The 14,456-nt window shown below is 42.2% G+C and overlaps 1 protein-coding gene across 1 annotated transcript; it reads right to left on the bottom strand.

Moving 5' to 3' along the window:
* Positions 1-807: 807 nt before the first annotated feature.
* LOC103180978 (aquaporin-3-like) lies at positions 808-11,344 on the bottom strand. The gene is made up of 7 exons (XM_007897138.1): positions 11,172-11,344; positions 8,273-8,399; positions 7,539-7,676; positions 6,365-6,483; positions 4,420-4,637; positions 3,159-3,337; positions 808-1,191 (listed from the first exon to the last, which is right to left on the bottom strand). Exons 1-6 carry the CDS (start codon positions 11,277-11,279, stop codon positions 3,163-3,165), a joined length of 885 nt encoding a protein of 294 aa, XP_007895329.1. The 5' UTR covers positions 11,280-11,344; the 3' UTR covers positions 808-1,191; positions 3,159-3,162.
* Between the last annotated feature and the right edge of the window lie 3,112 nt (positions 11,345-14,456).

The following is a 14,456-nucleotide window of genomic DNA, read 5'->3' as shown; positions in this document are numbered from 1 at the left end:
ATCCTGGAGTCCCTCGGTCTCGCTCCCTCCCTCACCTCTTTCAAGCTCTGTCTCAAGATCTTCCTCCTTAACTGTGCATTCGGTCAGCTTTCCCCTCCCAACCAACCATCCCCCCCACCCCTGCTGCAGCTCTAGTATTAGGTAAACCCACTCTCTGGAACTCCACATTAGGGTCCCTCTGCCTTGCCCCTCCCTCCTCCCTCCCTCCTTACAAGATCTAACTTGAGAACTATGTCTTCGACTATCCTTTCAGCCATCTTGCCCACCCTTCGTCAACTGCACATGAACACATGAGGGTGCCCAATGTCTTTCAATAGGCCACCCTTCATATAACTGGATGATGTTCTAATACCTCAGTTATTTTAAAGTAAGTAAGGTGCGCCTGGCTATTCTTGTGTGTTGGCTGAATGGAGCTATTATGCCACTAGCACCAGCCAACTTAATAAATAATAATCCTTACAGTTGGTATAATGCCTTTCACGTCAGGAGAATGCCTTACAGTGCTTCACAGGATACACTGTAAAGTGAAGTGACTGTGTATTTTGCAGGCGAACGCAGCAGCTAATCTGCACACAGAAAGTTCCACAAACAGCCATGAAATGAGTGACCAATATTATTTGGGGGATTGTTGACCCAGGACAGCAAGAGACACTCCCTTCTCTTTTCGAATGGTGCCAAGAGATCTTTAACATCCACTTGATTTGGCAGACATGTCCCTCCCTCTCCCCTCCACTACCCATGTTCTGTTTTTTCACAGAGCTGAACATCTCAACATGCCATTGCTTTTCAACAATATCTCGAGAGCAACAATTTTCCCCAATCCTTTATTGGATAAAACAGAAATGTTACACAAAGGCAATAAAGGATAAAGAGTTATTACACAAAAATAAAGCAGAAATAGTAGTAATAAAAAGTGAAAGTATGTGTTTTGCGTTGGAACAAGTGAAGTCCAGCTTATATACAGTGTTGAAGTGAAATGATAATAAAAATCCTTGCATTTGATATAGGCCTTTATCACGTCGTTGAGACATCTCAAATTGTTTTCTGCCCATTTTCCTGAGCTGTGCACAAAAGAAATGATGGAGTAGGAACTGAGTCTAGATTTATTCTATTTTCCAGGTACTTCAGAGTTTCCAGAATTTGGCCAATTGTTGAATTCAGTCTTCGTTTTAAAGCCAGTTTTCTCCAGTTCTTAAAAGAAACAGAAAAAAACGGCTTCAAAATCAAGATTGAATTTAAGAATTTAATGAAACTCTGAAATGCTAAGAAAATGGAGTAAATCTGGAATCAGATGGAATTTCTCCCCTGGTGTCGTAAAGCGCTGCCTCCTTCATGGAAAGATATTTGCAGAATAACTGTACTTTGATTGCAATAATTTACATACAAATGTATAGGGCTTTTCCTACCAGAGGACATCTCACAGCGCTTCACACACTGACTGGGAGCCTGAGCAGGCGGTGTGGGGTTGGAGGAGACATGTCTCTAGAAGGGTTTTGAAGGCAGAAAGGGAGGGAGGGGGCAAGACGGAGGGAGTTCCGGAGAAAAGGGGCAGAGTGTTTGAAGGCTCTTCACCTGATGTTAGGTCGATCAGGCAAGAGACGTGATGGAGGCTAAGACTTGCTGAGTGGAGAGAGCAGCCAGGATAATAAATGCCCCAGGACATTGCAGAGGTAGGACTGTGCAAGATTCAAGAAGCATTTCAATGTGAGGATGAAACATGCAGGGGGTAGACACAAATCCCACATAAAATCCAACTGCTTATTGTCACTCGCGCGTAATGTCATCTTGACAAAGTGACACATAACATGACCCTGTCTCCACGGGGTTGCAAAGGCAAAACTATTGGTTAACTCTTTCACTACCGGAACGGTTTCCAGGCTCAAACCCAAAGTAGAAAAAGAAACATTTAGAAAACAGCTTGTGAGAAACGGGAACTGTTGACATCAGAAGTTGTCAGTCAGAGATGCAATAACATTTTTTTTTAAAAAGCTCGAGTGAAACTTATCTCTTTCACTTCCAAATAAGGGAATGAAAAATGACTTGGGAGTTTAAAAACCTAACATTTCACAATGGATTTGAATGCGATCCACATCTAATCTGTTACAAAACTTTGCATTTTACACATTTCAACTTCACACCCAGGTGATAATTAGCACACCAGCCGGAAAAACTGTGTTGCTGAACAGTCTTCAGCTATCAATGCTTGAGTTAAGCGCTCCTGAGACACTACCCTGCGTGAAGGGTGTTGTATAAATGCAAGTTGTTGTTGATAGTGATTGAGTTAGGCTATGTGCCATGGCACTGAAACCCTCTGCAGCGAGACAGCAACAATGATAGTGGTTGAAAGCTTTCCCCAGTTTCAGATCTGGGGAGTGAGCTGTTCACACCAGAATCTAGACACTGCTTTTGACAGCAATTTCCGGCAATGTGATAATTATCACCTGTAATAATTGACACCAGTGATAATTGTCACATCGCATATAGCATTTCCATCCCCAAAGGAGCCAAATCACTGCCCACAGCAGCCCTTATTTTTTTGAACAGCCCAATTGTGGGCTCATCCGTTACAACAACAACAAATTGCCTTTATAAAGCGCCTTTCATATCGGGGGGGACGTCCCAAGGCTCTGGACAATGCGGGGTTTGCACCCGAGCTGCGGCTTGGGATGAGAGAGGAGTGAAGGGCAGTGGAGTGAGGGGGTGGTGTATGGAGGAGGGAAGAAGTTTGAAGGCACGGTCTAAGAGGAAGGTCTTGAGACGGGCCTTGAAGGAGGCAAGGGAGGGAGGGGACGAGGCGGAGGGGCTCCGGGATGGAATTCCAGAGGGCACTATTGTTCTGTATGGAAATGCTATGTATTGTAAACAACAACTTGCATTTATATAGCACCCTCCACACAGGGTTGCAGGCCAGAGCGCTTACAAGTTTGACCTCCTTGTTGCTGTCATCGGTGGTACTCACACAACAACTTAATCAAGAGCTTTTTACCAGCACCTCTTAGTTGAAGCTGACAAAATGGATGCCACATGGACTTTAAGGAGTATTTCAGCTGAATAGTGTTTTCATTAAAAAATACTGTGTCCAATTAATTTCCCACTGTAGCGCCGCCAATTTAGCCTTCCCCACACAGCCCTAACTCAGCTTGGACCCAACTCCTCACGTCATCAGCAGTTTTCTTTCGGCTTCATGTTGGCCAGTTTTATTCTTTCTTCTGCACTGGATGAATGGTTTTCTTCGGGTTCGGTGTGTATGCCAACCATCAGCTGGTAAACCAGAATACCAAGCACTGCACCAAGGAGCGGGGCTAGAATGGGCACCCAAAACCAGTAGTTTCCAGCACTGGGGGGTGGGAAGGTGGGGAAGGGGGGGATAAAAGGGAAGGGGGTGAAGGGGGGCAAGGGGGAAGAAATAAAGAAGCATTACAAACAATCATTTAATTGAAACGTATGAATTACAGCTGACTTTCTATAGCTACACTATATGTAAACAGTTTATTGGACAAGCAGATAACCATTTGCACACATAACACTAAAAGATTTATCAAGACTGCACAGCATGGAAACGGGACATTCGGCCCAACCAGTCTTTGTCGGTGTTTATATTCCACACAAGTCTCCACCTATTCCTTACTCCCTCCCATACCCTTCTATTCCTCTCTCCCTCATATGAAGGTCTAGCTTCCTCTTGATTGCCTCTACACTATCTGATTCAAACACCGCTTCAGGCAGCAAATTTCACAACCTAATTAATAATAATAATAATAATCCTTGCATTTGATATAGCGCTTTTCACGTCGGGAGGACATCCCAAAGCGCTTCACAGAACACACTGTAAAGTGAATTGATTGTATATTTGTGGGCGAACGCGGCAGCCAATTGCGCACAGCAATGTCCCACAAACAGTTGTAGATTGAAAATGACCAATTTAATTATTGTTTTTTGGTTTTTGGAGGGATTATTATTAGGTGTGTGGAGTAAGGAAACTTGCCCAAGGTTTCGCCATGCCTGGAATTGAACTCAGGTCTCTCACTTGCAAAGCGAGTGCTCTAACCACTGAGCTACAGGACTCCACAAATTATCCTCTGGGTGAAGTAGTTCCTCCAAAATTCTCTTTTATATACTTATATATCTTATATTTATGTACCCCTGTTATGAATTCCCCAACCAACCACATAGTCTAAGATGACACTCCAGTGCAGTGCTGGGGGTGAGCTACAATGCTGGCGGCACATCCTTCAGATAAGATGTCTCATCCAAAGAAGGGGCATTTCCCCTCCCCCCCACCATCACTGCATTGGAGCATCAGCCTAGACGATATGAGTTCAAAAGTCCCGACGTGGGGCATGAGCACGAAAGGGGAGGGAAGAAAAAATACTGACAGACTGAAATGAACCTCAAAATAACAAATAAAAATTCTCGTACCTGAAGACTTTGGTGCCCCAGCCAGCCAGTGAGGTAAACAAGCGAGGTCCAAAATCTCTGGCTGGGTTCACAGCGTAGCCACAGTTAAAGCCCATTGCCAAGCCGATTACCAGAACCACAAAGCCAATAGTGAAGGCCTCCACTCCCTTTGGCACCGGGTTGTTGAATGGATCCACAATGGCAAGGATACAGACGATGAGAGCTGCTGTGCCAATCAGCTGCCGTTTCAGAGAAAGGAAAAGCAAAACATCAGAGGTAATCCATCACTCGGTGAGAATTGTTTTGCAAACAACAACAATAATAATAATAATAATCCTTGTGTTTGATGTAGCACCTTATGACATAGTTAAGGCCTCTCAAACACTTTACAGACTATATTGTGGAGTCCTGTAGCATATTGGTTAGGGCACTCGCCTCGCAAGCAGAGGACCTGGGTTTGATTCCACTCAGGGCAAAATGTTAGACAAGTTTCCTTACTTCACATGCCTCTGTTTACCTAGCAGTAAATAGGAACCCGGTTGTTATTCGATTGGCGGATCACTTTTCTGGGTGTAATAATCCCTTCAAAATATATATATAATTTTTTTTTAAATGTGATCACTCAATCCACGGCTGTTTGTAGGACACTGCTGTGTGCAATTGGCTACTGCATTTCGCCTACAAAATATACAGTCAATTCACTTTACAGTATGTTCTATGAAGCGCTTTAAAACATCTCAAAGACATAATCAGGTGCTATATCAAATGCAAGGATTATTATTATTTGTCTTGCACATGTTTTAGATTGTCAAGCGAGATAGTACTAATAATAATTATTAATAATAATAATACTTGCATTTGATACAGTGCCTTATCATGTCAGGACATTTCAAAGTACTTCGCATGATTTTACTTTGAAGTGTAGCAACTGTATATCCGTAGGCAAACATGGCAGCCAATTTGTGCAAAGCAATGTCCCACAAACAGCTGTGATGAAAATGATAATCTTATCTGGGCAATTGGTGACCAGAACACGGGGAGAAATTCTTTTCTCTTTGAATGTAAAAACATATGTGACAATTTAGATATTATATCCAACCTTCAGATCTGTAAAATCAAATTCAGATGAATATAATTAAATATAAGATTCCCTAAATTTGAATTATTTGAGCCAAACAGCAACATTTCAACAACACTGGCTTTCTGTACTTTTTTTAGTGGGAAAAATCTGCCTCAATAAAGACAGATATGGAATGTGCTCCAACAGCCAAATTCCAAGATAGTTGTTCCCAGGAGCTGCTCAGGTGATTTATCCCTGTGATATACTAAGGAATAGATTGGAATTTGCGATGTTTTGCATCAGGTTTTGTTGAGTGTTATCACAAGGAAGAAGTTATGAAGCATCGCAGCCATGGTTTGCCCCAATGTGTGCCAGCAACCACAACAACAACAAATTGCATTTATATAGTGCCTTTCACATCGAGAAGACTTCCCAAGGCACTGGGCAATGAGAGGCTTGCAACCCAGGTTGGGATCGCAGAGGGTAGAGGGCAGGAGGATGGGGAGGATGGCGGGTGGGGAGTTGGGGGTTGCGGGGGTGTGGAGGAGGGATGATGCATAATCGAAAAGAAAAAAACAGAAAAAAAGCATTGAAATCTCATAAAGGGTCAGCCCAGGGAAACTGGAAACTCCTAATCATCTAAGAGTTTGTATCCAATCACCTGAGCTGCTCCTGTGAACAACCATCTTGGAATTTGGCTGTTTCAATCTATCTTTATTGAGGCAGATTTTTTCCACTAAAAAAAAGTACAGAAAGCCAGTGTTGTTGAAATGTTGCTGTTCGGCTCAAATAACTCAAATTTAGGGAATTGCTGAGTAGTTAACAAGATAGATAAGTATGAAATATTCAGTGAAGGACCAGGTTGAAGCTTCATTTGTAACAGCCTGTATGTAATCTCAGTCTTACCTGATCAAAGAAACCATTGATTAAAGTCAAGTGTTCAGACGGGTAAGTCGCAAATATCCCAGCAGTAGCATTAGGTCCCATTACTATCAGATGGTTATTACCATGGAGCCAAATTGCATCTGCAAAAAGATAATGATCAAATAAACTATTGGTAGAATAATAACAACATTAATAATTAATATGAATCAAGGTTATGACAGGATTTGATAGCTGGGCCAAATGGTCTGCTTCTGACACATGAGGAAACCCATCATCAGACGTAAGAGTATCCAAACCAACCTGAGAATTCCAAGCATTCCGGAGGTAGATTATTGGGATGGAATATGCACTCTCTCCCCGGAGGGAAGCACTCTGCCTAACTAATTCAGAAAGTTTTAGGCACGTATGTTGGCGTACTGCTGGAGTCTAATCAGTTAAAATCACACAGCTTGCCATTGATATCGCTGTCTGGCAAGCTTTCCCTCCTACCTCTCCGACCTAATATCCCCCTACTTACCTGCCCGTACCCGCCGTTCCTCTGGCTCCGGTCTGCTCCACATCCCCCGCCCCAACCGCCTACCATCGGTGGCCGGGCCTTCAGCCTCTCAGCCCCGAGGCTCTGGAACTCTATCCCCCAGTGCCTTCGCCTTGCTTCCTCCCTTTCCTCCTTCAAGGCTGGTCTCAAGACCTTTCTCTTCAACCGTGCCTTCAGCTCCCCTCTCGACTCTCTACCCCTTCCTCGCTCCCTCCCTTCCCTCTCCTCACCCCTGACCATTTGCCCCCTGCTCGGGTCCCAACCCAACGGTCCGGCGCCTTGGGACGTCCTCCCGACGTGAAAGGCGCTCTATAAATGAAATCTTGTTGTTGTTGTTGCTGGTCCAGCTAGGACCACACTACTCTTTAGGGCTTTGGGTTGCAGGGTTAATAGGAGCTGAGTGGGAGGATTCCCTTCTCCCAATGATTGCTTGATGATTGATAAGAAATTGAATGTATGGCCAATGTGAACAAAATGAACGGATATCCATTAGTGAAGAAGAAAAAGGATTTGAGCGAAATTATAGATCATTCTTTGAATTCTTCCCAAATTTATGTGTAACTGCAATCAGCAAACTTAATCAAATATCAAAACATTAGACCGTAAGTCAAAGGAAGCTAGTCCAAATTTGTATAATATATAAATAACTTTGTTACTCACCAAAATATAATCCAAAGATGATACCTGCTCCAAGAAATCCACCCAATATTTGTGCCAAAGAGAAAAGGGGAAATTTGATCCAGGGCTCACGAGCAAGTAGACACAAAGCAAAGGTCACAGCAGGATTCAGGTGAGCTCCTGTCCATAGAATAGAAGGGACACAATATTTCTAAATAAAGAGTTATAATAATAATCCTTGCATTTGATATAGCACTTTACCATGTCATTGAATATACTGCATAGTGAATTGACTGCATTTTTGTAGGCGAAACATGGCAGCCAATTGTGTACAGCAAATCCCACAAACACTCGTGGATTGAGTGAGAAAATTTCTATTTTCTGTTTTGAAGGGATTGTTATCCCCCGAAAGCAATTTGCAATCGATTAATAATGGGGTTCCTATTTACTGCTGATTAACTGCTGAGTTGAATTACATGATCTTACACACTTTAAGCCAAACAAAACAGTCTTCATGGTCAAAGTCTATAGCGGGATTTTGTGCTGCGGATCACAATACTCATTTGACATTCTAAGAGATTAAGGGTGAGAAAAATCATGACCTTAAACCAGGGTGCGATTCTTTATTCTTTTCAATGACGTGTTGCTCCACATAATCTCTTGCTGACATTTTCTCTGGTGAAAAGCTTATTATGACTATTGTTAATTGCTGACAGTGACCTGCTGTGCAGTGTGGTTTAAAAAGGTGTTGCCCTTCTCCATAGGGATCGTCTTACCCGACACTTGACCGGCCACAAGCACACCAAGAGTCACCGCAAATCCGAAGGCTAAGTTGACTGTTAGAAAGGCTCCGTGCGTTCCCCGACTGAGAGTGATCTGTGCCAGTGCCCCGCAGCCAAACAGCTAGAAGGAGAAATGTCAAGATTAAATTAATTCCAGGTACACTGGCTCCCTATTGCAGAACGGATCGATTTCAAGATCCTCACACTCGTGTACAAATTACTTCATGCCCTGGCACCCTCCCCCTACCTCTCTGACCTGCTCACACCTCACTCCTCTACTCTTTCCCTTTGCTCAACTGGCTCCAGCCTCCTACATATCCCTCGGGCCCCTCCACCCCACCATTGGCAGCCGGGCCTTCAGCCACTACATTGTAGGCTCCCACAAGCTCCCACATCAGTAGTTCAATCTGATAGTCTAGGCTATCAATCCAATGCAGTGCTGGGGGGATGTTGCATTGTTAGAGGTGCTGTGCTTCGGATGAGACTTTAAACCGAGGTGGCATCTTCTGTTTAGGCGGATGTTAAAGATCCCTTGGCACTGCTCAAAAAGAGAAGGTAGTTTCTCCCATTGTCATGGTCAACAATCCGCCAGATAAAATTGGTCATTCACTTTGTGGCTGTTTGTGGGACATCTCTGTGCGCAAATTAATTGCTGCGTTCACCTACAAAACACACAGTCACTGCCGACTACCCAATGAAGCCCTCTGAGACGGCCTCCCGATGTGAAAATTCTTTACAGCGTAAGGCACTCCAGTAAACTCTGCTCAGCAAATAACATAACTAACTGTAAGGGTTTTGTCCTACATGGGTGTCTAAAATGTATGATTTCTAAAGAGATTCCTAAATAAGAAATCCTGTCGCCCCTCGGCAACAAAGCTCTGAAAGAAGATCCAACAGGAATAGGTTTGCCCAGAGCTGAATTGATATCCTTCCAGGAGTCACTATTTGCACGACTTGGATAATAATAATAATCCTTACATTTGATACAGCGCCTCATCATGTTTTTGAGACGTCTCAAAGCACTTCACAGAATATACTGTAAAGTGAATTGACTGTATATTTTGTGAGCGAAAAGTGGCAGCCAATTGTGCACAGCAGTGTCCCACAAACAGTCGTGGATTGAGTGACCAAATTAAAAAAAAAAATTAAGGGATTATTACACCCCAGAAAAGGGATCTGTCAATCGACTAACAACCGGTTCCTACTTACTGCTAGGTAAGCAGAGGCGTGTGGAGTAAGGAAACTTCCCTAAGGTTTTTCCCTGCCCGGTCCTTTCACTTGCAAGGCGAATGCTCTAACCAATACACTACAGGACCCCTGTACCGTGGATTTCATGTTCAGTCTTCATGTCAGGAATCCAACATTATGAGCACATTATGTTTCACGTGAAGCGATTACACATTGTTCAGAGGCCTGGAATCTCAACACCTTTTCAGGATTTATTTTTGTCTGTGACGTAAATACTTTTCAGCTCGGAGCTAAATGTAACATGTTTGTGCCATCGATGAGCTGGGGAAGTTTATCATGAGGTGTTTGAAGCTGAAATAATCACCAAAGGTTCAAACATCAGAAACTTGTGAAAAAGTCTGAAGCTGACTACTATATCTGCTCAACATAGGAAAATGTGCTCTGGGTTCCCTTTGCTAGGCTTGTAGATGGAACAATCACAAGGATAGGTTCAAAACAAAGCTGAAAATTCCTTTAGATTCAAATAGAAACAAGGGTCCATTTCCAAAACCAGAGAAAACCAAACAACAAATTGCACTTGTGTAGCACCTTTCACACAGGAAAATGTTTCAAAGTGTTTCACTGCGGAAGCCCGAACGACACAATACAATTTACATTTATATAATATTTTTAATGTCGGGAGGATGACCCAAGGCACATTCACAGTGCTGCAGTTATATAATAATATAATAATAATCCTTGTATTTGATATAGCGCTTTTTCATGTCTTCTAAACGTCTCAAAGCGCTTCACAGAATATGCTGTAAAGTGAATTGACCGTATATTTGTGGGCAAATTAACAGTTAGAGTTAATGGGGATGAAAAATGTGATATTGAATTTGCAATAACGTGATTTCACTAAGTATGGGTAGAATAAAGGTGAAGCTACCTGCGCACTACAAGGTTTATCCCTTGTACATGATTAGTTGTATAAGTGCTTTGTATTCCTTATAGTGTATGATTGGTACGTACTCAGGTGTGCAGAGAAGCAAAGCTTAATTTAAACATTTCTCAAGCCTTCAAAATGTAAAGTTTTTGTGGAGCGTTAATCTCCCTTGCAATTGAAGTCAGACTGTTGACAGCAATAAAATTATCATCAACTCAAGGAGACATTAATGCTGTAGTTTTAGAAATGGTTTATGTTAAGTAATAAATAAAATGCTACTTTTTTTCCTGAGCTCAATCGAAAGCCAGAAATAGGTTCTGTACAGAAATCTGTTCATTGAGAGTGAAATCATTGCTGCATTTTGGCTTGCACATTTACTCTGTGACCAACAACATTAATAATAATCCTTGCATTTTTTTATATACATCTCAAAACCCTTCACAGAATATATTGCAAAGTTAATTGACTGTATAGTTTGAAGGGGAAGCGCAGCAGCCAATTGTACACAGCAGTGTCCTACAAACAGTCGTGGACTGAGTGACCAAGTATAATTATTTACTTTTTTTTAAAAGGGATTTATTACCCCAGAAAAGTGATCTGTTAATTGAGTCACAACCGGGTTCCTACTTACTGTAGGTAAACAGCGACTTTCCAGTAAAATCATTGCAACTCTCCCCCAAAAAGTTCCAGCAAAAGCATATCTTATAAAAATAATATAATAATAATCATAATAATAATTATAATATTAATAACCTTAGCAATGAAAAGCGAAGCACTTACCACGAGAATTAAAGTCCCCAGACATTCAGCAAGGCATTGTTTTACCAGCATGTTTCTTATACGGAATAAGTCTTGAATTTTCCTGATGGTTTCTTTCTGTTTCCCCATTGTTATAAATTGTTTTTTATCTGGGACTCGAGCTCAGTGAGGTTCAGGAGCACAGATGCTACGGCAGACCTGGATTGTGCTTAATTGAAAATTGCTGGAGCTTTGCATTTGCCTTTTAAGCACCCTCAGATTCCTGCCGTCAGCCTTAGGCATTTCAGTCAAACACAACAGGGATTAAAGCGAGAGTGTTTGGCAATAGATACCGGCCTAAAGCCATTCGCTGTTGATGAATAAATGTTCTCATTAACTAAATATCATTGCTGCTGATATTCCAGTGTAATTAACCCTTGCTTTTCAAGACCGAAAGGGCATTCAGAATCAGCTTAATATCAGAATTAACTTAAACTTAAGAGAAATGTTTTTACGGTCTACGGGCCAAAATTGTAGCAAATCGAATCCCAAGAGTACCAACTACTTTTCTTTTCCCCACATCATAACTGATCGGATTCCCAGTCACATCTAACTCAAGCTCCGTGAACTGTGGAGTCCTGTAGCATAGTGGTTACCGCGCTCTCCGCGCAAGTGAGAGGACCCGGGTTTGATTCCCAAGCGGGGCAAACCCTTAGGCTTCTTGACCTCTTGAAAGGCATCAGAGAACTACTTTACCCCAAAGTTACCTTCTTATGGTTGAAACATCTCAAAGTGTTATAATAATCCTTGCATTTGATATAGCGCCTTATCACGTCTTCGAGACGTCTCAAAGCGCTTCACAGAATATACTGTAAAGTGAATTGACTGTATATTTTGTGGGCGAAACGCAGCAGCCAATTGCATACAGCAGTGTCCACAAACAGTCGTGGATTGAATTGACCAATTTATGATTATTATTATTTTTTGAAGGGACTTCAAAAAGGGACTTGAAGGGAATAGAACCCAGGTTTCTCGCTTGCGAGGTGAGTGCTCTAACCACTGAGCTACAGGACTCCACTTTATAGACGTAAAGTGCAATTACTACATATTTGTAGGGAAACAGTGCTCCTAATTTGCATATAGCAAATTGTGCTATGTGGTCGATCGATGGTGGAATGGAGAGCAAGAGGGATAAGTAGGAGACCGGAGCCAGTCGAGTGGAGGCAGTGGGTAGTGGGTTGGGGAGTAAGCAGGTCGGAGAGGTAGGGAGGTGCCAGGCCCTGAAGGGATTTGATGACGAGAAAAGCTTTTTCACAATTGCTATGAACCTTTGCGTTTCAAACCCATAGCGTAACCTTCGCACAGAATAAGCTGAATATCTTAAATGTCGTAATGGCGCCACTAAGTGGCCAGGCCTCGCACAGTACAATTCCAGCTGCAATATATGTCACGCACTTTCAGTATCTTTTACTCCTATGTATAATAATAATAATCCTTGCATTTGATATAGCGCTTTTCATGTCTTCCAGATGTCTCAAAGCGCTTCACAGAATATACTATAAAGTGAATTGACCGTATATTTGTGGGCGAAACGCGGCAGCCAATTGCGCACAGCAGTGTCCCACAAACAGTCATGGATTTAAGTGACCAATTTTATTATTGTTTTTTTTGGAGGGATTATTATCAGACGTGTGGAGTAAGGAAACTTGCCCAAGGTTTCGCCCTGCCTGGAATTGAACCCAGGTGTCTCGCTTGCAAGGCGAGTGCTCTCACCGCTAAGCTACAGAACTCCACATATTTCAGCCCCAACCAAATTTGTAATTATTTCACATCGTCCCCTTATCCAAATACTATTATAATAATAATAATCCGTGTATTTGATACAGCGCCTAATCACATTGCAGAGATGACTCAAAGCGTTTCACAGAATATATTGTAAAGTGAATTTTATATATTTATATATTTATTAATTGTATAAATGTATGGCCTTTGGCTATCCCCCTACCATCACCCTCCCTGCTGTCCACCCCTCCTGATCCCAACCCACAGTTTGGGTCCAAACCCCTGACTGTCCAGAGCCTTGCGGCGATTATTATCCTCAGAAAGCATGACCACTTTTTTTTCACCTCCGCCACATTGCTCGTCTCCGTCTGTCCCTCACAGCCGACGCGCCCGGAAACCCTCATCCACACCTTCATCACTTCCCGGCTGGATTATTCCAATGCCCTCCTCGCTGGCCTCCCCAGGTCCAGCATACACAAAATCCAATTAATTCAAAACTCTGCCGCTCAGATACTGACCCGCACAAAACTCCGTACCCCCATCACCCCAGTCCTTGCCAGGCTCCATTGGTTCCCAATCACCGAATGTATTGACTTCCGGATCATCTCACTTTGGGATGTCCTCCTGACGTGAAAAGTATTATATAAGTGTAAATTTGTACTGTCATGTTGTATTTGACTGGGGGTTACTTCAAAGATATCAGGAACTGGACAGGACAAAGTAAACACAAGTCAATACACAATACTTCTAAGAATTGCTTTATTTGACTGCTGCTGTGCACGTAAGGACAGCTATATTGGTCTATGTAGTCATCACAAATAAAACAATTAATTCAGTATTAGGTTCACAATAGCAGAGAATTCACTGGATTAATTTTTTCAGCACACCGGTCAGTTTCAAGACTGCAATAGCTTTGGGTGGTTCTGCTGAGTATTGTAATGTCGATCACTCCACATTTAATGAAAGTGTTTGGCACATAGGAGTAAAGTTTTCTGGCATTTTAGAACACAATCTTCATGTTAATTAACGAAAGGAACAGCTTGTGAAACGATACAAGAGGTACCCCAATCTTAAGATAAAACAGCAGAGATTCCCACTCAATTCCTGTTAACATTGCAAGTCAAGGCCCTAGGGTACAGAGTGGTCCTGGCTGGGCAACAAACAGAAAGCTCACCATACAGTAGCAAGCTATGCAGTTTTTAGTTGGTTAAACTTACGCAACTTACCTGTCAACACTTCAAGACTCTAACCTGTGTGAAGGGCACTGTATAAATGCAAGTTGTTGTTGCTGTTATCTATCTGTCTAACGGGAAACATGAAAAACATCTGAGGGAACTGACTCTATTAGTTTTCAATCTCTTTTAAGAATTACAGAAAATCAACTTCAAAGTGAAGTGTTTTATAACATCCTCCCAACGTGAAAGGAGTTTATATAAATGTAAATTTGTACTACTTTGGTTATATTGTAAGAGAGAATTCAACAATTAGCTAAATTCTGGTTGTTCTAAACTGCTACATATATGGATGAAATCTAAACCCAAGTGG

Source organism: Callorhinchus milii, unplaced genomic scaffold (assembly GCF_018977255.1).
Source record: "Callorhinchus milii isolate IMCB2004 unplaced genomic scaffold, IMCB_Cmil_1.0 Scaffold1, whole genome shotgun sequence".
NCBI classification, from domain to species: domain Eukaryota; kingdom Metazoa; phylum Chordata; class Chondrichthyes; order Chimaeriformes; family Callorhinchidae; genus Callorhinchus; species Callorhinchus milii.
Note: the sequence above shows the minus strand (reverse complement) of the source record. Positions and strands in the feature narration are given on the sequence as shown.

Coding starts and splice junctions, on each gene's coding strand:
- LOC103180978 (XM_007897138.1), bottom strand. CDS start 11,279: ATGGGGAAACAGAAAGAAACCATCAGGAAAATTCAAGACTTATTCCGT. Junction 7,677..8,272: donor TGTGGCCGGTCAAGTGTCGG/GTAAGACGATCC, acceptor TTCTATGGACAG/GAGCTCACCTGAATCCTGCT. Junction 4,638..6,364: donor TCAATGGTTTCTTTGATCAG/GTAAGACTGAGA, acceptor CTGAAACGGCAG/CTGATTGGCACAGCAGCTCT.